Source organism: Narcine bancroftii, chromosome 3, assembly GCF_036971445.1.
Source record: "Narcine bancroftii isolate sNarBan1 chromosome 3, sNarBan1.hap1, whole genome shotgun sequence".
Lineage (NCBI taxonomy): Eukaryota > Metazoa > Chordata > Chondrichthyes > Torpediniformes > Narcinidae > Narcine > Narcine bancroftii.
The window spans coordinates 370,987,055-371,014,167 of NC_091471.1; the positions used below are offsets into that span (position 1 = coordinate 370,987,055).

General features: G+C 40.7%; 1 protein-coding gene and 1 long non-coding RNA gene across 4 annotated transcripts in view; one reads left to right on the top strand and one right to left on the bottom strand.

Annotated features, from left to right (window-relative positions):
* LOC138759603 (uncharacterized) overlaps positions 1–27,113 on the bottom strand; it is a 374,892-nt gene that overhangs the window by 236,137 nt on the left and 111,642 nt on the right. For all 3 annotated transcript variants that reach the window (XM_069930320.1, XM_069930319.1, XM_069930317.1), the window contains exon 11: positions 911–958. In XM_069930320.1, the coding sequence (XP_069786421.1) occupies positions 911–958 (48 nt within the window). The remainder of the gene's footprint in view (positions 1–910; positions 959–27,113) is intronic.
* Positions 17,994–27,113, top strand: part of LOC138759610 (uncharacterized) — a 36,822-nt gene continuing 27,702 nt past the window's right edge. Inside the window, exon 1 of the long non-coding RNA XR_011354992.1 lies at positions 17,994–18,055. This is a non-coding gene — a long non-coding RNA (uncharacterized lncRNA). The remainder of the gene's footprint in view (positions 18,056–27,113) is intronic.

A 27,113-nucleotide genomic window follows, 5' to 3' on the forward strand; every position in this document is an offset into this window, starting at 1 on the left:
AATTGTCTCTGCAAAATGTATGATCCAGATTTTACAATAAAGCAGAGAAAATGGTTGATTTGGTGTTCAGACATCTCAGTTTTAATCCAGTTACTTGTTTAAAATCTTGCTGTCTAGACAGTACATGATGTGCAACTCTTTATCTTGTGACACTGCGAAGTTATTACAATAGGAACCATCACAAAGAGAATTTCGATCCTGCTAAATAAAGAGTATCTTCCTCTGATCATCAACCACATGGTGACCAGTACATATGTAAATAAAGAACATGGTAAAATTAGGTTAATGCTGGTTTATTACGCACATGGAACTGTAACATTCCTGATCATTTGATATCTTACAGGAGAAAAAGGTTCCAATTGATATATCACATAAAAAACAAGTCTGGTTCAGTGCCTATTAGGAATTGACATATTACATTCAGAGGTTGTCAAGAGGAGGTTCATCCAGCTTTAAATCTCAAATTCCACATTACTGAGAAGAAGATAAATAGATAACATAAAGATAAAATAACCTGCTTCACCACACAGAGGAACGAGATGATATGTTCTGAGCTTGAAGTAAGTTTGGAGATTGATTAGTCATGAAGGGAAGGTGAATTAAATTGAAAATAAACAATGAAAAGAGTACCTCAGTGTTTGCTGTTGTTTGTGTATTGAAAAGACACCTTCAGGAGATAATAACAGCTATACATATAAATATTAAATAAATGAAAATTAGGTAGATTCCTTTTAAAATATAATTCATTGAGTTCTAACAGGGTAAATGATTAATTATCTGCATTTCCTTATTTCTATGTTTCTATTTTATTTGCAAATATCATAACCTTGTTGAAACTGGGAGAAATTGTCTTTAAAATGTATTTTATATCATGAAACACACACATCAATAAAATGGTTCATCCTCCTACCTTTGTGGTGATGTACATTCATCAAAGATTCCTTCAGTTTTCTTCTATCTATCGCAAGGGAGAAACAGAGAACCAAATCAGAATCTATTGACATGAACATGTCACAAATTTGTTGTTTTTTTTTGCAGCATCATCTCACTGCAAATTTTATATCAACCACCTTACAAAATAAATATAAATCAATATAATTAGTGCAAGAAAAAGATAAAGTGAGACAGCATCATTTCATTCAGGAATCTGATGGCAGAGTTGAGAAGCTGTCCTTGATCACTTAACTCTTAACCATTACAGATATATTGTTACAATCACACTACCAGATGAATAGTTTTGTGAACTATGTGCTAAGAATTTGCCTCCATCTTTTAAGCTGGTACAGCATTAAACAGTTTCTTTTAATCTTCACATTATTTTAAATTTGTCTGCAGCAATTTTTAGAAAAATATGAATTGTAAACATTGATTAAATGCACTACTAATGAAAACTAAATGATCGAAGTAAAAAATGTTAGTGAAGTTCAATGGAAATGTAAAATACAGATCAGAACATGTTGCACAAAGACACTATTGAGGAGCGAAATTCTTGATAACGAAAATGAGTTTATTGTACACATTGTGCAGTGTGCATATGTATCAAACTTCTTAAGATGCAGCTAAATGGATACTTTGAAAATATACCAACAAAACAACTAAAATCTACAATAGTCCACTTAGTTGAATTAAGAAGAGAAAATAAATACAAAAAATAGACAATATTCACAGTTATTCGATGCAAAACAAGTAACTTAACATTTGTGCAGACCTTCGTCTTGTTATGTTAGAGCAGTCCCTGATTTGTGTAACAAGAAAGTGTTCATGAGCTCGATAGTTGTTGGAAAGACATTGTTCTTGAGCCTCGAGATACTAGTCTTCAGGTTTCTGTATCTCCTGCCCGAAGATAGCAGTGAGTAAAGACGATAGGGTGACCAAGGCGATGGGGTCCTTTAAGATGTTGGCTCTTTTCTTGAGGCTGCACTTCACACAGATACATTCCATGGTGGGAGGTTGGATTCTGTGATGGACCTGACTATGGAGTTTTCTGCTTTCCTGAGCACTCTAATTACTAAACCAGACTGCCATACAACCAGTGAGTCTACCTTCCACCATGCACTGGTGGAAACTTAAATGTTTTCTACAATTTGTCAAATCTCTTCAGACTTCTTGGAAAGTAGCGACATTGGTGTTCAATACACAAACATGCTGGAGAAACTTAGAATCATAGCTTCCATAAGTAAGGAAAGGGCCTGGGCCCTTTGTCAGATATGTAAGGCATTAGTGTGTTTTCTGCACGGTTGCCTTGATGTGATGGATCTAAAAGAGGTCTTCTGAAATATGGACTCCCAGGAACTTGATGGCTTCAGCCTTCTCCATCTCCATCCCATTAATGAGGGCAGGTGTGCGGTCCCTCAATATCTCAATTCTAAAATAAACAATGAACTGCTTGATCTTGGTCTGCAAGATTATTATCGTGGCAACATTCAACCAGATTCTCCACCTCTACCCTATCCTCTGACTCATTAGTTTCGTGAGCTTCTTGGTGGCTCATCATGTTTTCAAACTCTTCAGTCTATGTTTGTTGCAAATAATGTTTAATTTTGATCATTAGTCATAATGGGAGTGAAGAACTAAGTCGTCATTTTTTTTAAAAAACACAGCTGCTGTGTTCCAGGAAATTATTCTCAATTTCCTGCAACGCAGTCTGTGTAAAAAGATCAGAACAAGAATAAGGACATTCCCATTCTGATATTTTACCTCCTCAACCCCTAGTTATTTTCACAGATCACCTGCAGTCTCAACTGAACTATAAGTGATCTATGAACAACAGGCTAATGAATAGGATGACCAGCCTCCTTAAAGATTGCACTAGCTAGTCTGTCTAAACTTGTGGTGTGATACAAATATGTTGCTTGTTCCTATGCCGACGGCCACTCCGGAAGATAGGGAGACACTTTAGATCGGAAAAATCATGTATTCTATGTAAAAAAACATAACTGTTGCATTTTTACCCACCAATGCCAATGTTCCCGTTTCAAGACACTTGTAGAGAGCCCTGATCTGACAAGAATCAATACCAACAAGTTTGCTTTCTTTCTTGCTCTTTGGTGAGTTAGATTTATTGGTCAGCTCTACGATCAATGATGACAATATCTTCCTTTTGTTGCTTGAAAACTTTTTTTCTGACACACCTCTAATAAAATAATTAGCACTGTCTGTTGTGCAGAGTTTTACGCAAGTCACTGCATCTGAAAGATACATGTGTCAGCTAAACATTACCACTCGGTGAACTCAGTGATCATCTACAGAAACAATGATGTGGTTTCATGCCGTTTATTTTGTGTTTCTGGACTGTCGCATCTCATCAGCTGCCTTTGCAAAGTGCTTTGCATTTTGAATCAGACACAGAATTTATTGTCATGAACAAGTCACGAAATTCAGTGTTTTACAGCAGCCCTCAGAGTGCAAACATTCAGATTATGAATCATCTCACAAAAATTATAGATACAAAAAATAAAAATAATAGTGCACGAAAAGTAAGGCCATGTCTTTGGTTCATTGATTATTCAAGAATCTGATGGCAGTGGGGAAGGAGCTGTCCTTGTGCCAGTGAGTGCTCATTTTTAGGCTCCCTGATTGTAGCAGAGTGAAGAGGTCATGGCCTGGGTGGTTGGGGTCTTTGAGGATAGACGCTGCTTTTTTCAATGGAGTGAAATCTGGTGCTTGTGATGTCACAGGCTGAGTTAACAACCCTCTGGAGTTTATTCTTGTCCTGAAAGATGGCGTCTTCATATCAGACAGTGCTGCAACCAGCCAGAATGCTCTCCACGGTCCACATGTAGAAGTCTTCAGTGACATACCAAATCTCTTCAGACACCTCACAAAGTATGGTCGCTGTCGAGCTTTCTTTGTGATTGCATCAACATGGAGACTCCAGGACTGATACTTGGAGATGTTGATACCCAGCAATTTGAAGCTCTTGACCCTCTCCACTACTGAGCCCTCGATGAGGACTGGGTCATGTTCCCCTGGCTTCCTTCTGAAGTCCTTGGTTTTGCTTATGTTGAGCGCAAGGTTGTTGTCATTACACCTTTCAACTAGCTGATCTATCTCCCTCCTGTACGCTTCCTCATTGCCATTTGTGATTCTGCCGACAATTGTGGTGTCATCGGTATACTTGTAGATGACATTGGAATTGCACCTGGCCACACAGTCATGGGTGTATAATGAGTAGAGCAGTGAGGAGATGTTGTTTCCAATTCATACTGATTGTGGTCTTCCAGTTGCAGAGAGGGGTAAAGAGGCCTAGAGTATGTAGCTTTTTGACCCACTTTCTTGACCAAATTTGACGTAATTAAATAAAGTGGCCATGCAAAATCAGGTGATGTGTTGTAGCTGCATGATGTGGGCACTGGTGGGCCCTGTTGTAGTTCCTGATGACAACATCTACAGCAAGTGTTGGTTGCTCAAAACTCAGGTTCAAAATTGTTGAACTTGAATCTGAGCTTCAAACACAGCAACACATCAGGCACTTGGACACTGTTTCAGGAGCCAGTCACACCCATCAAAATAACTGCCTCAAATTTGGCCAGTGGACAGAGACAAAAGGGTGTGACTGCGAGTGAGGTACGTAGTGTGATCCAGGGTACAGTGCTGGAGGAGTCTCAGTATTTGATCTCATCTCACAAGTCTGAGATTCTTACTCCTTGTGTGGATAAGAGTGTGGGCTGAGCAACTTGACAGTGGCACTTTGGTTCAAGAAGCCATTCAAGATGGGGAGAGAAATGTACTTGTAGTCGGGGATAGTACAGTTAGAGGAATAGACAAAGTTCTCGGTCGCAGGGATAGTGCGTCCAAAGGCTGTGTTGCCTGCCTGGTGCCCAGATCCAAGCCATCTTATCTGATGTGCAGAGAAATTTGCAGTGGGACGGGAAAAATTCTGCTGTTGTTATCTTTGTGGGTACTAACATGTAGGTAGACCCAGGAAAATGGTTCTACTAAGGGATTTGAGGAGCTAGGGACCAACTTTTAAAAAAAAACACAAAAAATGGTAATATCTGGATTACTGCCTGAGCCACATGCAAATTGGCACAAGGGTCCAAAAGATTAGAAAATTAAATGCATGGCTCAAGGATTGGTGTGAGAGAATTGGGTTCCAATTCATGGGAAATGGCACCCATATAGGGGGAAGGAAGGAACTGATGGTATCTGTGGATCAGGCCAATTTTAGAGAAAATAGCGCCGTGAAGGATCGCAGAGAAATCCTGTATATGGAATAAAGTTGTGAGGGAATTCTTATGGAAAGGTAAATTACCGCGAGTCGCATTGTATAAACTTACATGGAAATATGCATTAGGTGGACTTCAGTTACCTCATTTTCAAAATTATTATGAAGCAACTCAGTTGAAATATAGTAGATAGTAGATTGATGGACTTGGACCAACCTCCAAGTTGGGCAAAAGTGGAGATGGCTTGTATTTCTGAAGTTGAGGGGCATCAATTTATATTTCAATGGAATATGAATTTGTTGCGGGAATATAATATGCCAGTATTAAAACATTTGTTAAAGGTATGGACTAGAAGAAATAAGGTTTTAGGATCAAAAGCTAAATTATCAATTTTAATCTCATTATATAATAATCAGCTTATTCCTTTTTCAATGTTTAATAATCATTTAAAGAGTTGGGATTCTAAGGGTATAAAGATGTTCCACTTTCTTTTCATCAATTGAGGGAACGATTTGATATCTCTGAAAATTCTTTGTTTGTTTATTACCAACTTAGAGCTTTAGTAAAAGATATCTATGGTAAAGAGATGATTCTACCTGTGTTGACGAAATTTGAATCTTTGATTTCCTCTATACCAAAAAAAGGGTTATATTTCAGTTATTTATCAAGTGTTACAAGATAGTATGGATAAACTGGAATGGGAGAATTCTAAGCTTAAATGGGAAAATGATTTAACCTTTCGTTTTCCGGAAGATAATTGGGCGGATACGTGTCATGATAGTGTAACTAAATTGATGAATGTACGATATGGAAAGGTTAATTATAATTTTTTACATCAGTTATATTTAACTCTGGAGAAATTGAAAAAACATGGTTTTCGTAATTCGGATTCTTGTTTTAGATGTGGTTTATGTACTGGAACTTTTTTACATGCTGTTTGGTCTTGTGTTAAAGTAAAATCATTTTGGGAAGAAATGAGGTTAGTTTTAGAAAACTTATACAATATTAAGTTACCATTGGACCCATCTATTTTTCTAATGGGCTACATGGTTCCTTTAAGGGGATTAGGGTTGGATAAGCTTCAAATTGTATTTGTAAGATTAGTATTGTCTGTGGCATGAAAATGTGTAGCTAGAACATGAAAAGATAATATAGCGATTAGTATAATACGGTGGCAGAATGAATCGAAAGCTTGTATTATTATGGAATAAATTTACATCTAATCAGCATGATCATTATTCTTTTTTTTGTTAATAAGTGGTTACCTATATATGCATTTGGATGGACTTTGATTTATTAAATACTTTTTTTTTGTTTATATTTTTGGCTCTCCTTAAGAGAGCAGGCTGATGGGGTGGGAGGGGGGTTTGTTTTTTGTTGTTTTCTTTTATATATATATATATATATATATATATATATACACTTATACAAAATTGTTCTTATTGAATTGTATACTGTTTTTTCTTAATGATCTTTTAAATAAATAAAGTTTTTAAAAAAATCCTGTATATGGAGAGCCGGATAGCGATCTGCTGCAGTGATGTCGTTCAGTCGCCGATCATTTGTATCTGAATCCCCAATATTTGAAGGCATTTCCCGAAAGTCAAGCACTTTCTCCCAAGGGAAACCTGAGTATAACAAGAACATTGTACTAATAAATAAGATCAGCTCTCACTCTTCTCTATTCAAGAGAGAAAAGGCCCAGTGTTTTCATTTCTCCTCGCTAATGAACTACCAAAACAGAACTAAATGTGATGAACCTTCCAGAAATACTCTTTCACAAGGATATTCCTCATTAGAGAGGGGATTCGACAGACCAAATTTGTTAAGATATCAGATTTATTGTGAGAGAACTTGCATGTCATCACATACAATTTGTAGTGCAAAAATAATTGCACACAGCGTACCTATGTAAACAAATGAAGAAATGTAAACAATCTGGCTGCAATACAAAGAGAATTTTTTAAAAAACCCAATAAAGTGAAAAAGTACCAGTCCTTCAATGAGCTACGACTTAACTCTGATTAAGTTTGTTGCTGAGGAGTCTGATGATGGAGGGGTGGGTGGCAACTGTTCCTGAACCTGGTGGTGTGAGTCTTGTAGCACTTGCACCTCTATCCTGATGGCAGCAGCACGAACAAAGCTTGTGCTGGGTCACGTGGATTTTTGATGATTGCTGCTGCCCTCCGATGGCAGCATTCCCTGTAAATGTTCTCGATGGTGGGGTGGATTTTGTCTGTGATTTCCTGGGCTGTGTCCACTACATTTTAGAGGGCATTGATGTCCCTGCACCAGACCTTGACGCAGCCGGTCAGCACACTTTCCACTACACATGCCAGGGGTTTCTGGTGTCATACCAAACCACCTCCACAAATTCCTGTGGAAGTAGAGGCACTGATCTGCTTTCTTCACGATGCATTAATGTGTAAGGTCCAGGAAAGATCTTCCAAGATAGTGACTCCCAAGAACTTACATTTTCTCCACCTCTGATCCCCTAATGATAACTGGATTGTAGCCCTCTGGTACAATCAGCTCCTTTGTTTCAGCGGTCTCACTGGAGCTCTGTACAAATAACAGGAACATATTTTTATTCTAAAACTCAAATACTCTTGCAATAAGGGCCAATGCATTGTTTACTTTCCGAATTACCTTCCTACACCAAGACAAGTTTATTGTCATCTGATTGGACAAATACAGCCTGACAAAACTGTTCTCCAGTCCTCTGTACAAAACACAAAGACTCACAACAGATCTAACACACATACAAATAATACATATGCAGGAAAAGTATTCATATATACAAATAAATAAATATAGTTTCATAAATATGGAATTCTCAGATGGCTAGTGTGAGCAATTCCTTTGGTCGTTCAGCATTCTCACTGCCTGTGAGAAGAAGCTGTTTCTCATCCAGATGGTGCAGCTCTGATATTCCAGTATATCTTTCCCGATGGGAGCAGCTGAAATATGTTGTATGTGGGGTGGTAGGCATTCTCAATAATTTTGTGCACTGTCTGCAGACAATGATCCTTGTAGATCACATTAGTGGCGGGGGTGGGTTAGGGAGACTCCAGTGGTCCTCTCTACCACTCATGGACCTGTGGATTCACCTCTGATCCATTTCTATGCAAATATGCAAACAAACAGCCAGATTATTGGAAAACTGGCACTTACTGCTTCTCACCATTTTACTGGAACATATACAAGAACTTATCCATAAACTTGAATGAATATGCAACAGGATTCACCAACTTCATCAAGTCCTGTGTGGATGAGTGTGTGCCCACATGCATAAACCGGGTGTTCCCCAACCAGAAGTCCTGGATGAATCAGAGAATACCTAACCTGCTGAGGGCAAGATCAAGGGCGTTTAAGTCCGGGGATCTAGATCTCTACAAGAAGTCCAGGTATAACCTGCAGAAGGCCATCCCTGATGCAAAGTGGCCATTCCGGAAGAAGTTAGAGACAGAGATGGAAACACACCAGCTATGGAAGGAGTGCAGGACATTACAGCTTACAAAGCAATAGCTGTGATGCTTTATTACCCAATGAGCTGAACACCTTCTATATCCACTTTGAGAAGGAGAACCAAACAGTAGCTACTAGAATCCCTGCAAAGGCTGAGGACCTTGTGATATCTGTCTCTGAGGACAATGTCAGAACATCATTCAAGAGGGTGAACCCTCGCAAGGCATCAGGCCTTGACAGTGTATCTGACAGGGTACTAAAAATCTGAGCCAACCAACTGGCCAGAGTGTTCATGGACATTTTCAACCTCTTAATGCAGTCAGAAGTTCCCACCTGCATCAAAAGGGCATCAATCATCCTGCTGCCCAAGAAGAGTAGTGGGAGCTGCCTCATCGACTATCACCCAGTAGCACTAACGTCTACTGGGATGAAATGCTTTGAGAGTCTGGTCATGGCCAGAATTAACACATACCTAAGCAAAGATCTGGACCCACTACAATTCGTCTATCGTCACAATCGCTCCACAGCAGATGCAATATCGCTGGCTTTCCACTCAGCTCAGGATCACCTTGAAAACAACAACTTATACATATGGCTGCTCTTCATCGTCTACAGCTCAACCTTCAATACCATTATTCCCTCAGTACTGGTCAAGAAGCTACAAACTCTGGGCCTCTGTGCCCCTCTCTGCAACTGGATCGACTTCCTCATTGGAAGGCCACAGTCAGTAAGAATTGGAAACAACATCTCCTCCTCACTGATTATCAATTGTTAGGTCTGCTTTGTTCATGAATGAGTGAGACAAACACCAGGCTGAGTCGAAATCAGGGTTCTTTGTTCTTTATTACCGGATTGTAACACTTGCGACTAACAAAGTTAGCCGCAGAATGCATTCTGCCGTTATCAGCAAAATGGTGATTTTTTATACCCTTGGATACATGTTTAGAACATCATCATATCATTACTTGTCCAATGACTAAAACTGTTGCTATCCTTTCCCTGCTAGCTTCCTGCCTCTCAATCCATCAATGTCTCTCTTATCTTGTAAGTACAAGGATGCATTCTGTTACTCCTTAGTACTGGGTGACTCCTTCTCCGGTCCCATCTCATGATGTTTTACCTAACAGGAGTACAAGGACACCTCCCCTTCTTGTTACTGCCCTGTACAGGGTAACTCCCTACACATTCCCATCTCATGATGTTTTACCTTACAATCCCTCCTTTGTCCTCTTTAGAGGACAATCTCGCCCTGACTATGCTACCACCGCGTTACATTATTTCGCCTATTATTGCCAAGCTCTATACGGGTTCTGTTCACAGGGTAGTTCGGCTGGTGGGCGAGGGTTCCCCCAACCCTCCTTTGCGTACACCCCCCATCCGTCACCCCGATCCCATTGCCCGTTTACAAGTTTCATCCCATTTGCCCCCAAGCAAAAAACTAGCTAACCCCCCGTACGTTAGTAAATTCCCAAGTTAACATATGGTCTACAATCTAATTCATAATACTTGTTCTACAATCTGATTAATAATGTTTGTGTTACAATCAATGTTATAATATTTGGGTTACAAGCAAGGTTAAAATTATATGTGTAACAATCTAATTCACAATCCCTCCTTCCCATCACATTCCCCTTCAGACTCCAGATCGATCTCAGCAACTTTCTCCGTCTCCTGTAATGTGAGATAGTCTTGCTCCACAGCCTGCACAGCTTGATATTTCGGAGGCAGTTCATCACGGTCAGCAAAGGCTTTCTCTATGGTCCTCGTGACCAGCGTTCGAATGCATGGAATACAACAACAGCCACAAGTGATAAAAATTGATACAGAAATGAACAAACCCAGCAAAAGTTGTCCTAACAATGTGCTCCATCTCCCAAACACTCCCTGTAATCAGGATAAAACAGGATTGGAGACTCCAGACTGGGCTTTTAATTCTTTCGCCAATGCCCTAAGTTTCGTTAACCCCTTAGTGAGTGATCCATCTGGCCCTGTGTTATTAGAGATAGAAGTGCAGCATAGATCTCCAAACATAGCACACACTCCACCTTTCTCTGCCAGGACCATATCAATCGCTATCCTATTCTGAAGTGTCATAAGGGAAGTTTCTGACAGTTGTTGATGTATTGCCTCAACAACGTCCCTGGTCAAATTTGCAAGGCGCTGGACATTATAGTGAATAAGGTTGATCCTATTAACATTTTTATTTACAGTGATGGGAAAAATTGCACTAAAAACAGGAAAGCTTTCAAACCCAGCTGCAATCTCATCGGCTAATTTAAATTCGTCCGGAATATTCCGGGCTTGGCCAATGGCATCAATCCATACCCCATCAGGGTTCCTTCCTCCCGGCCCCAAGAGTCCAACACTCCTCCTTTTTCTCCACAGCCAACTCTCTGTGTGGCGCAATTCTAGTGAATCCTCGTCTCCCTCCTGCCTTTTGACAATCAGCACTGGCGCATTAAGGGTTACTAGAGCACACCGACCATCCCAGTTAGCGGGGAGCCAGTTGTACAGCACTCTTCCTCCACAAAACTCATCTGTGTAGTCATGCAATCTGCTACAAGTCTCCTTAGTTTCAGATTCATTTTTTTTGTTATGGGACCTCAAAATCATCCCCTGTATATGTTCATGATAACCAGTAACCTGTTTGGCTGCCCTGTCAGGCACCCATGTGGCGTTTTCCCTGCTAATAGTAGGTCGTCTACATACTGAATCAGTGTAACATCTTCCGGGAGCTTTAATTTCATTAGGATTTCGCTAAGGGCCTGATTGAACAGTCCTGGACTGTCCTTATAACCCTGAGGTAATCTAGTGTATGTGTACCGATGTGCTTGGTAAGTGAAAGTGAACCAGTCTTGGCATTCCTCAGCTAATTTCAAGCAGAAGAATGCGTTTGCCAGATCAATGACAGTATAGTATTCGTGCTCCGGACTCAGAGCCCTAAGTGCTACATATGGGTCTGGGACTGGTCTCCCGATGGTCTTGGTAGCCAAGTTAATCTCCCGGAGGTCGTGTACCATCCTCCAGTCTTTTCTACCCGGTTTGGGAACAGGCATGATGGGCGTGTACCACATACTGTCAGGTGCCGCCCTTAAAACCCCTGACTCCATTAACCCTTCTATCGTTCCTTTAATACCCTCCTCCTGACTGGGCGACAAGCGGTATTGTTTTCTCCATATTGGTTTCTGCCCGGGGTTGGCCAATTCTAGAAATACCTCTCCTTTTATTACTCCCACATCATAGGGCCCCGTTGTCCATATATGTGGACTCAGATTAGAAAGATATTTGTCTGAGTCTCTGTGATCAATATTTTCTCCTTCTATGGCTCGGTCTCTTTCTACTTTCTCATTCACTACCTGGTCCCATGCTTCAATATTCAGTCTGACAAATTTTCCTCCCTCCGGGGTGGAATATCCCGGGATTTCTGTCTGCCTGTATTCACACCCTATCGCTTCCTTTACCATCGGACCCAGCTGTCGAGCGTGATGATCTTTGTCAATACCCAAGGTCACATGAGGCACACTTTCTACTCCTAAGCAGAACCACTCCATTTGTTCTTCTGTCATGACAACCATAGCAGCTATTCCCTCCTTACCTACAAAGATAAATGGACAATGTATCGTTTCTGTCTTCCCTTCTTTTAGAGAGTCCCACCTCTCCTCATATTCCTGGTCCGGGTGGATGGTGTAGTTTAATGTAACATGCATAGGATCTAGTGGATAATGGTAATCCCCATACCGAGGAATACTGGCCCTCCACTCAAAAAACTGTTTAATCAGCCCTGGGCCTGGTTCATCATACAGTAGCCGACTCCAGAAAATACTAACCTCCACAGAGTCTTCTGAAGCGTTAGATGGGGTCATTACTATAAACTGTCCTCCCCTTCTTATTGTATCCCCTGGGTATGTTAACCGAAGGCCCTTCTCAGAACATTGTATGGTTATTCCTAGTTTGGTAAGAATGTCCCTTGCTAATAAATTAATGGGGCAACTTGGCACAACCAGGACAGGCGTTTTAACCCTTTGTCGTCCAAATGTCATGTCGATGTTATCTGTATAGGGCTGTGTTTCCCTTATCCCGGAGAATCCTATTGTAGATAATGTTTTGCCCGAAAATGTGCTCCCTGGGGGTTTTTTAATCACTGTCGTAACTGCTGCCCCTGTGTCAACCATAAATTCAATTTTTTCTCCATTTACCGTCCCCCAAATTTTTGGTGGCTCCCAGGGAGGCGTGATTTTTGATTCTCCTGGGCACCGTCAATAATCAAATTCAGCACCTTCCTCAATATAGTCATTACACTGAGGTGCCTGGACTTGTTGATCACTCTGCCACCCCCCGATTCTCTGGGGCCCATCAATGTGTCCATCCCTACCCCTTGCTTGTCCTCTTAAGTTTCCTCCTCTTCCCCGATAGCCTCTAATAGAGGGTAATCTTTTTCCCCTTGCTCTCCCAGCCTCCGGACAGTTCCGCTGGTAGTGTCCAGGATTTTGGCAGTACCAGCATACTGCATGTTCCCCTCTATACATTGTACCTAGCTGTCTTTCCCAACCATTTCTTACTTGGGGTCCCGGATTTATCACTGGCCCCATGACCTGTGGGACTATCTGTTGGGCCGCTAATTTAACCCCTATATGTTCTATGGCTCTCACCAATTTATCGGTTGTTTTGTCCACCTCCTTCTGGGACGCACTTTCTGACTTAGCATGCTCTGATTGACGATGTCGTTTGATTGCATGTGTCAGGTGTCTTTTCCACAAATCCTCTGACATTGTCTCTACTCCCACAATGTCCCTTAATTTTGCTTGAACCGTAGCAGGTAGTCCGTTTATTATCCCATTACGAAAGTGAGCCCTTCCTAAGGGGCTGTGGTCGGGTCTTTCTCCAGTCCCTGTTTCCCATAAGTCCCATGCTCGAGTGAAATACTCGTGTGCAGTCTCTCCTTCCTTTAGTTGAAGGGTTACCAAGGCATCCAAACTATAGGGTGTAGGAAATGTTTCTCTAAGTGCTTCCCAAAATTTATTCCGAAGTGGGTTAAATTCTATTTCATCCCCCAATTTACTGCTTCTTACAATTTTCTCTATTTGCTTCAGGGCCCCTTCTGCCTTTAATTTTATCATGATAGTTCTGACATCTGCGAGTGCTAATTGTTCTTGGCAGGTTTCTCGCTCAAAACAAGAAATCCATGGACTAGCCCCATTACTCAACGGAGGTAGTTTTTTCATTAAACTCTCTAAGTCCATTCGTGACCAGGGTACATATTTTTGAGTTCCCCGTCCCGTGATCAGTAATGGGCATTGATATCTCAATTTTGGGGATTTCTGCTCCTTCTTTACTCTTGGCATGCATTTATTTATCCCACCTTGTTCTGACTCTTCTTCGTCACTGTCACTGTCCCTATCAGCTTCCAATGTCTCAGGGTCAAAGGTATATTGGTCACGTTCATCTCTAAGATAATCTTTTCGGCCATAGTTTAGTTGTTTCACATCTTTCTCTTTTGTTCTAACTATGTCCAGGTAGGCATGTCTATTTTTCTCCCTCCTGAGTCTTTTCCTTTTACTTTCCTCCCATGGTGGATCGTATCTCGTTTCCTCATCTGTACTACACTTTTCGTCCTTTACTCCTATTACCATTCCTTCAGCTTTAATTTCTCCTGACAGTGTTGTAGTTATCTTTTCCACTTCCTTCAATACACCTACCATTAATTCTTTTTGATCCTCACTGATCTGCCCCAGCACATTAATATCTCTGTTTAAGTTTTTAATGTTATCCTGAACCTTTTTCATGTTCCATTTCTGTATCTCTAACTCCTTTTCTATTTTCTTGGACTCCAGAGGGGTCTCTACATCTATTACTCCCCCTTCTATTTTTATTAAAGGGGCCTGTACCTCGTCTGATGTGTCCCTATTCCCGTGGTTCTTGTCACACCCCAGTGTCTCAATATCTGAATATAAGGGACGTGACTCCAGTGTCCCATCTGGGGTGCCAGAGAGAGAGAGAGAGAGAGAGAGAGAGAGAGAGAGAGAGCATAGCGAGAGAAAGAGATAGAGAGGCAGATACACAGAGCACAAGAGATAGAGAGAGAAAATGCCTTGCACTGGCCCCACTGGGAGAAAAGTCTTCAGATTAACACTTTCGTTTCAAAGGTTTTAAAAGGTTCTCATCCTGTGATCACTGGTCTGGATCACATTGGGTCTCCCACCACTGGGAACTATCACTCCTTCCTTCCCTCCCACCTCGAGTGAGCTACACGTCAGCCCACAATGTCTGCCCTGATCCCGCAATGGTGGGGGTGCGGGAAAGAGGGAGGGAGAGAGGATAAAACAGGATCCCATTTGATGCGGAGCTGGAATTGTGGGCACAAAATTAAAACCAAATTGTATTTCTCTGCCCTGCCCAACCTGGGGATTTCAGGGCAGCACCACCACAGATTGGGATTGGGAGGGGGAGTGGGTGAGAGAGGAGGGGGGGGAGAAGAGAGAGAGGGGGAGAGAAGAGAGAGGGGGGAGGGTGAAAGGAGGGAGGGAGAGAGCAAACCCGGACACTTCGTGGCTGGAAACTGGAAACAGGCACTTTTCCTTTCCCTTCTGTGTTTTGTTTCTTCCAGCTTATCTAAGACACTACGTTTTAAAATTTTTTTTTCCCTCACCTGTCAGGAACATCTCAGTGCCCCCGGGTAACCAACCCCTCTTCCTCCAGCGGTCTACACATTTTCGGAGCATTTTTTGTTTTTCCAATGCCGCATTACTGGTATTTCGCTCCTCTAATTCCTGATTAATTTCCTTAATAACTTGGTCAAAAGTCTTAGCAGGCAACTGTACAGCCATAGCTGCGGGACCGCTTTCTAATGCCTGTTTTAATTTAGGTTTTTGTCCGTTTAGGGGATCTATGTCAACGAAAATTGCTTTTAAAAATGTCCCCTTGCAAGCTGGATGACTAATATCTTTTAAAAGAACAGTCTCTAAGTCTTGTCCTCCAATTGACTTCAGACTGTCCTGTATACTCTGATTGCTCGTTTTCCACTCTCTGTTTTCCCAAAGGGGTCTGAAAGTTAAATTACAACTAGAAAACCAAATATTTGGGCTATACTTTTGTCCTGTTTCCCTGTACCAATCTATGAATTTACGTAACTTTATCTCCTTGGTGATGTTGGGAATACCCTCATTTAACTTATCAAAAGTATTTCGAATAAACTGGGTGTCTCTTAGGAGTTTGTCAACTTTTTCATTAATATCTCCTACCTGATCCGGACACAGCTGTCGCAGCCTTCTGTCGTCGTTCTTGTTCACCAGGCAGGCGTCCCTGAGTACTTTTTTTTTGTTGTCTCAAGGTCTCTAGTGTCTGCTGTGGTATTCCACCACGGCGAATTGGGGAAATAAATTCTTAACTTCTCAAGTGTACAGACATTATCATACCTACCGGACATTTATAAGTCAGTCTCTCAGATACAATTGAGGCCAATAAGCCTGAACCTTTGTTTTCTTTCAAAGCCCAACCTTCACGTGGGAGATTTCTCCTCTTAATAACCAGTTTAGGGCAGAAAACTCAGGTCCTCAATTGTTTATAGACCACCTTCTCACTCTATTGGACTTTGCAACGACACAATAAAGACTTTTAAACTCTAGTAGTTTCTTGCGAAGCACTTAATAAATGTCATTCAAACACCTTAAGGACTTTTATCTTGTCTGTAATCACTTACGTGTTACAATCCTGGCATGCGACCTTCAATTGTGGTCGTCTAATTTGTCCGATCTCCAGTTCTTACTGACAATCATAAAGATTTAAAAAAAAAAAGAGAATTTTGTTAAAACAGGCTTCTCTGGACCTTTTTATCAGCCGGCTGAGATGATTGTCAGAAAAAACAGAAACCGTCGTCCAGTGTTCACTCACCCATCACGTCGGGGTCACCAAATTGTTAGGTCTGCTTTGTTCATGAATGAGTGAGACAAACACCAGGCTGAGTCGAAATCAGGGTTCTTTGTTCTTTATTACCGGATTGTAACACTTGCGACTAACAAAGTTAGCCGGAGAATGCATTCTGCCGTTATCAGCAAAATGGTGATTTTTTATACCCTTGGATACATGTTTAGAACATCATCATATCATTACTTGTCCAATGACTAAAACTGTTGCTATCCTTTCCCTGCTAGCTTCCTGCCTCTCAATCCATCAATGTCTCTCTTATCTTGTAAGTACAAGGATGCATTCTGTTACTCCTTAGTACTGGGTGACTCCTTCTCCGGTCCCATCTCATGATGTTTTACCTAACAGGAGTACAAGGACACCTCCCCTTCTTGTTACTGCCCTGTACAGGGTAACTCCCTACACATTCCCATCTCATGATGTTTTACCTTACACAACCCAGGTGCACCCCAAGGATGTGTGTTTAGCCCACTGTTCTACTCACTTTACACCCATGTCTGTGAGGTCAGGCACAATTCCAATGCTGTCTACGTTTGCCTATGACATTGCAATTGTTGGCAGAATCACATCATGTGGTGTCACATCAACAACCTTGCACTCAACATCAGTAAACCAAAGAGATGATTGTAAATTTCAGAAGGAAGACAGGAGAACATGACTCAGTCCTCATTGAGGGCTCAGTAGTGGAGAGGCTCAAGAATTTCAAATTCCTGGGTGTCTATCCTGGTGGCTCCATGTGGATCCAATCACAAAGAAGGATCGTCAGTGGCTATACTTTGTGAGGTGCTTGAGGAGATTTGGTACATCACCAAAGACTGTCAAAAGCTTCTACAGATGTACTGTGGAGAGCATTCTGACTGGTTGCATCACTGCCTGGTATGGAGGAGGCAAATCTCAGGACAAGGAAAACTCCAGGGGGTTGTTAACTAGGCCTGTGATATCATGAGCACCAGACTTTACTCCATTGAGGACATCTACCCTAACCCTAACCCTCATAAAAACGCAGCTTCCATCCTCAAAGAACCCCACCAGCCAGGCCATGACCTCTTCACTCTGCTACCATCAGGGAAAAGGTACAGGAGCCTAAAGACGAGCATTCAATGACACAAAGACAGCTTCTTCCTGCTGTCATCAAATTCTTGAATAATCAAGGAACCAAAGACACTGCCTTACTTTTTGTGCACTTTTATTGTTATTTATTTTTATCCATATTATTGTTGTCAGATGGTTCATAATTACAAATGTTTCCAGTGACACTGCTTGTAAAACACTGAATTTCATGACTTGTTCATGACAATAAATTCTGATTCTGACCTCAAATTTTTCAACACTCGCATTGGATGTCAACACTTCACCTGTCCATTCATATCTCTCACAGATATGTGTCATCAGCCAGCAAATACATAGCAGTGGATACTAGAAGTCCTCAGGTTGAGCAGAGCTGGTAAAAACACAGAAATCCTGGAGGAACTCAGCTGGTGTCACAGCATCCACAGGAGGTAAAGATATATAACCCATTTTGATTGTAACACTTGTATCCAGACCTGTGCTCCCACCCAACCTAATACATTCCCAAACACAACACCCCCTTGGCACCTACCCCTGTGACTGAAAGAAATGCTACACACGCCAACTCACCTTCCTTCAACTCCATTCGGGGCCCCAAACAGTCCTTTCAAATGAAGCAATGCTTCACTTGTGAATCTGCAGGTCATCAACTGCATCTGGTACTCCAATTGTGGTCAGCTCTACATCGGAGAGACTACATGCAGAATGAAGATCGCATTATTCAGCGCTTTTGCTCTGCCTGCTGCCATAGCAGGGATCTTCAATTGGGCACCTATTTTAATTCCCCAATCCTATTCCCAAACCAACTTGTATGTTTATGGTCTTATGCATTGCCAGACTGAGACCACTTGCAATTTGAACAAACACCTCACATTCCTTTCAATCGTGGTGTCTGCAGACTTTTGTGTTGTACCTCATTCCATCTGGGCATCCTTCAGCCAAATGGCATTAAAATCGACCTCCAGTTTCCTCTAGCTCCTTCCCCCTCCATCTATCCCATTTCCCTATTTCTCCTTTCATCTAGCTGCCTCTCTATCTCTCTCTGACTCTCCCCGTCAAATCTCCTGTGCTATCTATGTCCAATTATCGCCTTTTGCCTGTTGGCCTGTGCTCACCACTACACCCCCAACCCCTTCTGCCCTTGCCTCTCTCCTCTCCCAGCCTTTTTATTCAGACACCTGCCTGCTTCTTGCTCATACGTTGAAGAAGAGCACAGGCCTGAAACATCAGTTATATATGTTTACCGCCTTGTGGAAGCTGCAAGACCTGCCGAGTTCCTCCAGTATTTCTGTGTTTTTACTACAACCGCAGCATCTGCAGACTTTCATGTTTTACTGCATGTACAGAGAGATAACAAAGTTACTATTTCAGGTCAATGTCCTTTCATTAGAATTTTTTACTAGTCACTGGCTCACAAGCAAACAATCTTTCCTATTCTCAATTTTTGTCTTTAACCATTTCTAGTCCACAAAAGTAAACTTTCCTCAATTCTAAGTGTTCTAACTTTCTTTAGTAACCTTAATAATTTTATTGAAATTCATTGAAAGTTCAAAGACTCTATTTTAATTCCACCCAGCATTGCTATTACTGCCAAATCAATTGCGCCCACCCATTTTTATGTTCCATTTCAGCAGGTCTCCAACCAGACAGCATCAATATCAACTTGTCTAATTTGCGATAACCCCCTCCCCCGTTCTCCCACTTCCCTCAGCCTTCAGTCCCCTTTCCCCACCCCCTTTCTCCAATCAGAGTTACCACATGGTTTTTACACTGCAGGCATGTAGTGGCATAATCAAGGAATTTTTCTGCCACACAGCCAATCTGAAAAGGAATGTGTAGGAATTTGGAGTCAGTTCCTGCACCGCGATTATCCTGAAGGAACCTTACAACTTTTTAGAGGAAGCCTGCAGTGTAAATCGTACCGTAAAAATTCATGGATGGTCATCTACTCTACTGCACATCCAACCCCCATGACTGATGCACTCAGGTACTGGCAGTCTAAGAAGGTGCCCATTTTGAATGACCACACTGGCAGTAATTATGTTAATTTTTTCCACGATTTTCCTGACATTACAGTCTAAAAACTAAACTTCAGCCCTTTACCCTCTACCCATATCACTTTGGAGCTTATTTCTCTTCCACCCTCCCACCTGTACCTACCCTATTACCACTTACTTGTTCCTCTGTGCTCCTCCCCTCCCCATCATCTTTCCTCTCCTCCACCCCCTTCCTCCCCATTTCATTTAGTCGTCCACTAGATTCCCAACAAAGGGCTCAGGCCTAAAACGTTCATTGCCTTTTACTTCCTATGGATGATCTATGACCTCCTGAGTTTCTCCAGAACCTTCGTGTTTTCTACTCACATTAAGTGAACTTTTCATGACTCAGCTCATTGTTTTGGAAATGAGCAAATAATTTCTAGATTCTTGTTTATAAAATTGTTGCTGTTTTTGATTTTATAAAAAGAAATATGAAGATCCTTTGACATTTAAGGGCAAAATAGATTCTTGTATAAATCAATGGCCAATAAAAAAGTAAAAAAATACATTTATATGTGATATTTTAGTAATGGTTGTTCTAATGTCAATAGCAAAGGAGGAACTTTCCACGCATTTATTTATCATTGCAATGCAGGAACACAGACAGCCACAGTAGCAATTTGTGAAGAGCAAAATGCCACAAATCATATGATAATTGACCAGATCATCTGTTGAGAGTGATGTTAGTTGAGGGTTAAATACTGGGCAAGGCAGGATTGTATTCCCATGCTCTGGAATATTTTATATCAGCATAAATGGATGGTCAGGAACACAGTTTAATCTCTCAGAAAAATAATGGATGTTGCTGAGCTTTGCTATAATTCATCTTTAACAGATAAAGTGACATCTCTATTGCAGCAGATGGAGAGATAAAATCTTTAATATGTGCTGTTTACTGGACATAATTTATTGGATGTCCCATCATGAATTCAGTTGGGTGACTAACTCAACTAAATTAAGGATATCTCGATATCATTAAGAAGTTAGCAAGTCGAGTTCCTCTGTGTCCAAAGCCATAACAATACACATTGCAAGTTTAGGCTGTAGAACCATGAAAATGTAGATGTTTTTGTTTGCTGGCAGTGCTCTGAAGAAGTTGGGGATTTTGTCTGAATTCATAATCGATGTAAGTAACAGATGAAAATGTGGCTCTTAACTAACTTACCATGACAAATTGAATTTTTTTTTAATTCAATGACTAACATCAGAAAATTTGTTCCTCATGGTAATTTTGTCAGGATTTATTCTGACATTTTGCTTGCACTATTTTTCATTCACGTAACTTGCAAATCAGAATTTGTACATGGCAGAACTACAAAATATATCATAACCACTGATGTCAAATTATTTTTAGATATTTGAGGGAGATTTATAATCAGTTTTGCAATAAATAAAATGAATGAACATCCTTTTGCAATTAAAATGTATAATTGAAAACCTCAACATCTCATTCTTATTTGCCACTGTGGCATCTTCTTATTAAACAAAGACATCCTGAAATAATAATCCAACCTCCAGAGTCTAATCGAAATAGATTTTGAAAACAAAATCAAATAATGATAACATTTCATTCAGTTAATTGTAACTGGCCAAAGGCAATTGCTGAAAGCTGTGGAATTGAGCTTTCATTTACCATCGAAGAGTTGCTGCCTGATTTTTTTTCCAATTCATTAATATATTGTATTAAATTATTCTCTGGTTCTGTTCACAATATTTTCTGACAATAAAGTACATTGAAATGTTAAATCAAGAGAACAATGATTGGCAGCTCTGAAGTCAACTAGATTGAAGAGAAAATGAATAATTTTATTTGCAAATTGCAATCTTGCATGTTTAATTACCAGTACTTGCCTTGGTTTAGACATTAACAGCTTAGTAAAGTAAAAGGATCTCTCTGATCTTTCAAGGTGTCGTTCATTTTGGAGAGACAGACTCAGTGTATGAGACTCAATGTATGTGACTCATTGAAAGAACGATATCGATGCTGCATACATTCCTTGAAATGCTGAACTCCCTGCTCTGCAGACTGCCCCGAAAGAGTGCTGGTACCATGAATATCAGAAGAACCCATACATTTCTTATTGCCTGTTCGAACACAAATTGCATTTGGGAAAGAAACCCAGCATCCTACTTGGGGAAAAAGAGTTTGTTTTTCTTGAAGGAAAGGCTCACATAACACAACTTATTTTGGGATAATATCACATGAATTGATTTCTATCTCTGCAGGTAATTGAACAATTTTACAGGATAAAACAACCAAAGTTCATAAAAATTATAATTGTGCTAAACACATGAAATAATTCTGATAGTTTGCATTTTATGTAACAGGTGCATGGACACAATTAAATATCTAATTAGTCAAGCTGAGCATTCCTAAACTATGGCCAAGCTGTTCGCAGAAAGGAGAAATTGGCTTGAAATTTTACACCAGCATCATTTAAAAAGGAACTGTTCTGTTTTGAAGAGGAATTTCAATCAAAGTGATATGTTGTAAAATAGTTTATCTTTATTTCAAAAGCAAATCATCAAATAAAATTGTCTGGGTTCCAATATCATTAGACTAATTTAAAGAAAAATATCCTTGGCATCCATGGGAAGCAAGTGGTTGGGAAAAAGAAGAATGGGATTTTCTTGTCCTTCAAAGTCTATTTGCAGTACTTGTTAGGGTGGGATATCTTAAGCCCCAAAGCACAACTGGGCAACCCTCAGCTGGGTGGTGGGTGGACATTAAGGAGTGAGTGAGAGAGCCCATGAGAGATGGGCAAAGGATCATGGGGTACCTTAGAAATTAGGAGAAAAGATAGGGGATCAGAGGGAGTGTGGTGCCATAATTCAGTCATATTCAGCTTGAGAAATAAGATATTTAATTGTGTACCTGCACATGCTACATAAAATACAGAGTTTCAGAATTACTTCAATTCAAACTTCATCAATCTGGGAACAGTTTGATAAATTTTGTTCTATTGTTGGAATCATGGACCCATAGAAAGGGTGACCAATAAATAGAAAGAACTCATCCAACCAACCTAACAACATTTAGTTTAACATTTGCAAAAAAATAGGTATAAAACATCTAGAAATGGGAGAATACTGCAAAGGTTAGTCAGCATGAACAACATTTGAAAGAAATACTATGTCTAACCAATAGTTAGAATAGTAGAAAAGACAGGTAATAACAGAGAATGCAGTGGACGTTGTGTTTATTCGCTTCCAGGGATCCTAAGTCAGAATAATGACATTAAGCGAGACATCAATATTTGAATTCAAAGCAGTAATCAGTCCCTCAAGTCTTCTCCATTTAATAAAGTCATGGCTGAGTTGATTATAACCTCAACCCTACATCTATCTCTTGCAACTTTATACCTCTTTCACATCAATTCTAACTTAAACATATTTAAAAACTTTGCTACCATCACTGATAAAAAGGAAGCAGATTCCAAACACTCACAAACTTCTGAACAATATAAGTGAGTAAATCAGCCACCCCCTAATCCCACAAGAGAAACATCATCTCCACATCTGAACAGTCTAGTATATGTTTCAATCAAAACTGCTCCCTCACCCGTGGATCAAACTTAGCCTGTCAAATCTTTCCTCAAAGTAATCTGCCTATTCAAGTTATTAATTAGAATCATGGAGGCATATAGCACATAACAGACCCTTCAACCCATCTTATCCCTGCTGACCAAATTGGGATTCTGCACTCATGCCGTATATCTGCATTTGGTCTACATCACTCTAAACCGGATAGTTTTCTGAGTGAAAGAGTTGCCACTCAGGATCCTCTTTAATACTTCCATTTTCACATTAAACCTTTGTTCTCTAGTTCCAAACCCATCAACGTGGGAAAAAGATTGACCATTCACTTTATCCATACCCCTGTTGGTTTTAAATAGCTCCATCAGGTCACTCCATGACCTTGCCCCAGGAAACAAAGACCCAATTAATGAGATCATTTCTTCAGTTAGGCAACCAGAACAATACACTGTACTTCTAGTGTGGTATCACAATGTGCAAGACCTGGTACAGCTGTATCATGAAATCATACCTTTTGTACTCAACAGCCTACCCAAAAAAGGCTGGCATGCCAAACATATTCTTCAACATCCTATCCACCTGAATCTCCAGTCAGAGACAATGTGTGCTCAGCCCAACCCTGTTCATGTTACTCTCCTATGACTGCATCGCCAAATCCAGCTCCAACAATGTCACCAAATTTGCAGATGACACAACAGTAGTTGGCCTCATTACCAACAATGATGAGTCAGACTACAGAGAAGAGGTGGAAAACCTTGTGACATGGTCCGAAAATAGCAACCTGAGTCTCAACGTGGACAAGACGAAAGAGATGATTGAGGACTTCAGGAGGACCAGGAACAATCACCCTCCACTATCAACAGCTCTGCAGTGGAGAGAGTGGAGAGCACAATGTTCCTTGGAATTCACTTAATTATTGATCTATCCTAAACACACATCTCCTCACTGTCAAAACAGTGATTGCACTTCCTGAGAAGACTGAGGCAGGCAAGACTACAGGCCACCATGACGTCAACCTTCTACAGGAGCTCTATCAAGAGCGTCCTGGCTGGTATAGTCGCTGCAAAGAAATAGATCAGCGGTCAATCCACAGGACCATAAAAGCATTGGAGACTCTCTCCCTCCCCCTCTCCCCCCACTCCGTGATGTGATCTACTGGGATCATTGTCTGAAGAGGGTACGCAAAATCAATGAGGACTCCTTCCATCCTGCACCCAACATCTTTAGGCTGCTCCCGGCTCAGGAAAGAGACACAAGAGTTTCAGAGCCAGTTCCACTAGCCTGAGGAACAGCCTCTTCCCACAGGCAGTGAGAACGCTGAACGACGACGAAAGGAACTGCTCACATCAAACATCCAAGACTCTCATATTCACAAAACAATATTTATTTATTTATACATATTCATACTTGTGTTGCATGTGTATTTGTTTGTCTGAATGTGTTTTATTTCTGATTGTGTATTTACGTATTTTGCACCGAGAACCGGTGAAGGCTGCTTCGTTGGGTGGCACTTGTGCAATCAGATAACAATAAACTTGATTTGCATCTTTACATCTCTCTCTTCTGTCACACTCTTTGAAGCCCTTCCTTTACTGTGCAAGTCCTGCCACGGTTGATTTACAAACACACTTGTCAGAATTAAATTCAGTTTGCAATTCCTTGGCTCAACATCCCAACTGATCTAAATCCTGTTGTAAGTAAACAAGAAATCTGAGATGCTGAAGTCTAGATCCTGTTGAAAGCTTAGATTTCCTTCATTACTGTCCACAAAACCACCAATTTTGGTGTCATCTGCATATTTACAAACCATATTAACCACATTGTCATCCGAATCATTCATATAAATAACAAACAACTGCCGTGAGGCCTGCAGCACATCATCGGTTATAGGCCACCAATCAGAAAAGGAACCCTCAACTATTACACTCTGTCTCCTTCCATCATCAAGCCAGTTTTGAATTCAATGAGCCATATCATCTTGGATTCTTCTTTGAACTGCTTTTAATACAATTCTTCCTTCAATAAACACATTAAATACTGTAGATGTGATTTCTTAAGCACCCAATATATCTGATTCAAAACTGGCCTACTCATGTTTAATTTTCCTTGAAAATCAATAATATTTTGTTGATTTTCCCAATTACATTACACTGATATGTCAAAGATCATGAGCATGTGTGGACTGAAACAGACATCCAAGGATAAGAGTTAAAGGAGTTGGTCATGTGGCAAAGGCCTCCCTTGGAACCACTTGTTATTTGCCAGCTACATAAATGATTTTGACTCCTAACTTGATAAGAATTTCAATTGACAGATCATACCAAACCAGAATTCAAGTTATCATCTTGAAATTGTGCAAAAGTGCTGAAAATGGAAATAGACATAGAAAATTGAGATAAATTTCAATGCAGTGCAGTGCAATATTCTTTGGAAGGTAAGAAACCATATTAGTTTTTAGAGGAACAAAAATGATTGGGAAATGCAAATTCACAAATCACCGAATTTAACAAATATGATCACAATATCACAAGATATAAGATCAGAAGTAGGCCAATCAGACATTCAGGTCTGTCTGCCATTTAATCAAGAGCTGATCCTTATCGCTCACCCCCATTCCCCAGCCATCTCCCAATAACCCTTGATGTCCTGAACAAGATTATATGAAGTGGAAAATACTGGTGTTCATTGCCAATATTAATATAGCAATGAGGTCAACTTATTTAGAACCTTTATTACATCCAGTAGGAACACCTTGCAAATTGCAAAAAAATGCACTGATTACTGGAGAAAGTATAAAAAAGACTGATGTGGATAATAGTAGAAGGATTGGACTTTCAATCAATTGAGTTACCTGGTAAGTATTTTCCTACAAAGACAAAGGCCAAATGAGGTTTTCAACATTTTTGTGATTACAATAAAACCCCTCATATCCAGAATTCAAGCAACCAGCAAAAAAAAAAAAATCAAGGGATATAAATAAATAAATACATACATACATACATTCATAAATCTTCTTTGGCTTGGCTTCGCGGACGAAGATTTATGGAGGGGGTAAATGTCCACGTCAGCTGCAGGCTCATTTGTGGCTGACAAGTCCGATGCGGGACAGGCAGACACGGTTGCAGCGGTTGCAAGGGAAAATTGGTGGGTTGGGGTTGGGTGTTGGGTTTTTCCTCCTTTGGCTTTTGTCAGTGAGGTGGGTCTTCTTCAAAGGAGGTTGCTGCCGCCGAACTGTGAGGCGCCAAGATGCACGGTTTGAGGCGATATCAGCCCACTGGCGGTGGTCAATTTGGCAGGCACCAAGAGATTTCTTTAGGCAGTCCTTGTACCTCTTCTTTGGTGCACCTCTGTCACGGTGGCCAGTGGAGAACTCGCCATATAATACAATCTTGGGAAGGCGATGGTCCTCCATTGTGGAGACGTGACCCACCCAGCGCAGCTGGATCTTCAGAAGCGTGGACTCGATGCTGTCGGCCTCTGCCATCTCGAGTACTTCAATGTTAGGGATGAAGTCGCTCCAATGAATGTTGAGGATGGAGCGGAGACGACGCTGGTACATAAAACTTTGGTGAAGATGGGAGAAAACATTCAGCCAGTGGAGTACCTTGGTCGGACTTTGCTCATGGCAGTTGTTTGAATAAAGTTGTGTGAAACAGCAATGGCTTCACCCAGGACGAAGAGCTGGTTGATGCCACTCGCCGTTGGGGTGACTCTCTTAAAATGGCTCCTTATCCCTACTTAGTAAGTCACCCTGGTCAGAGGCTTTATCTGTAAACTTGGGGAAGGTGGAGGGTGAATTATCTATAATGTTATTGTCTTTTTTGGGGACGTTCTCTGAAGGGGTAGAACCTGCAGATGCAGCGACATTTAAATTTTTCAAAAAATATGACTGAAAATAAACTAAAATGCTTTA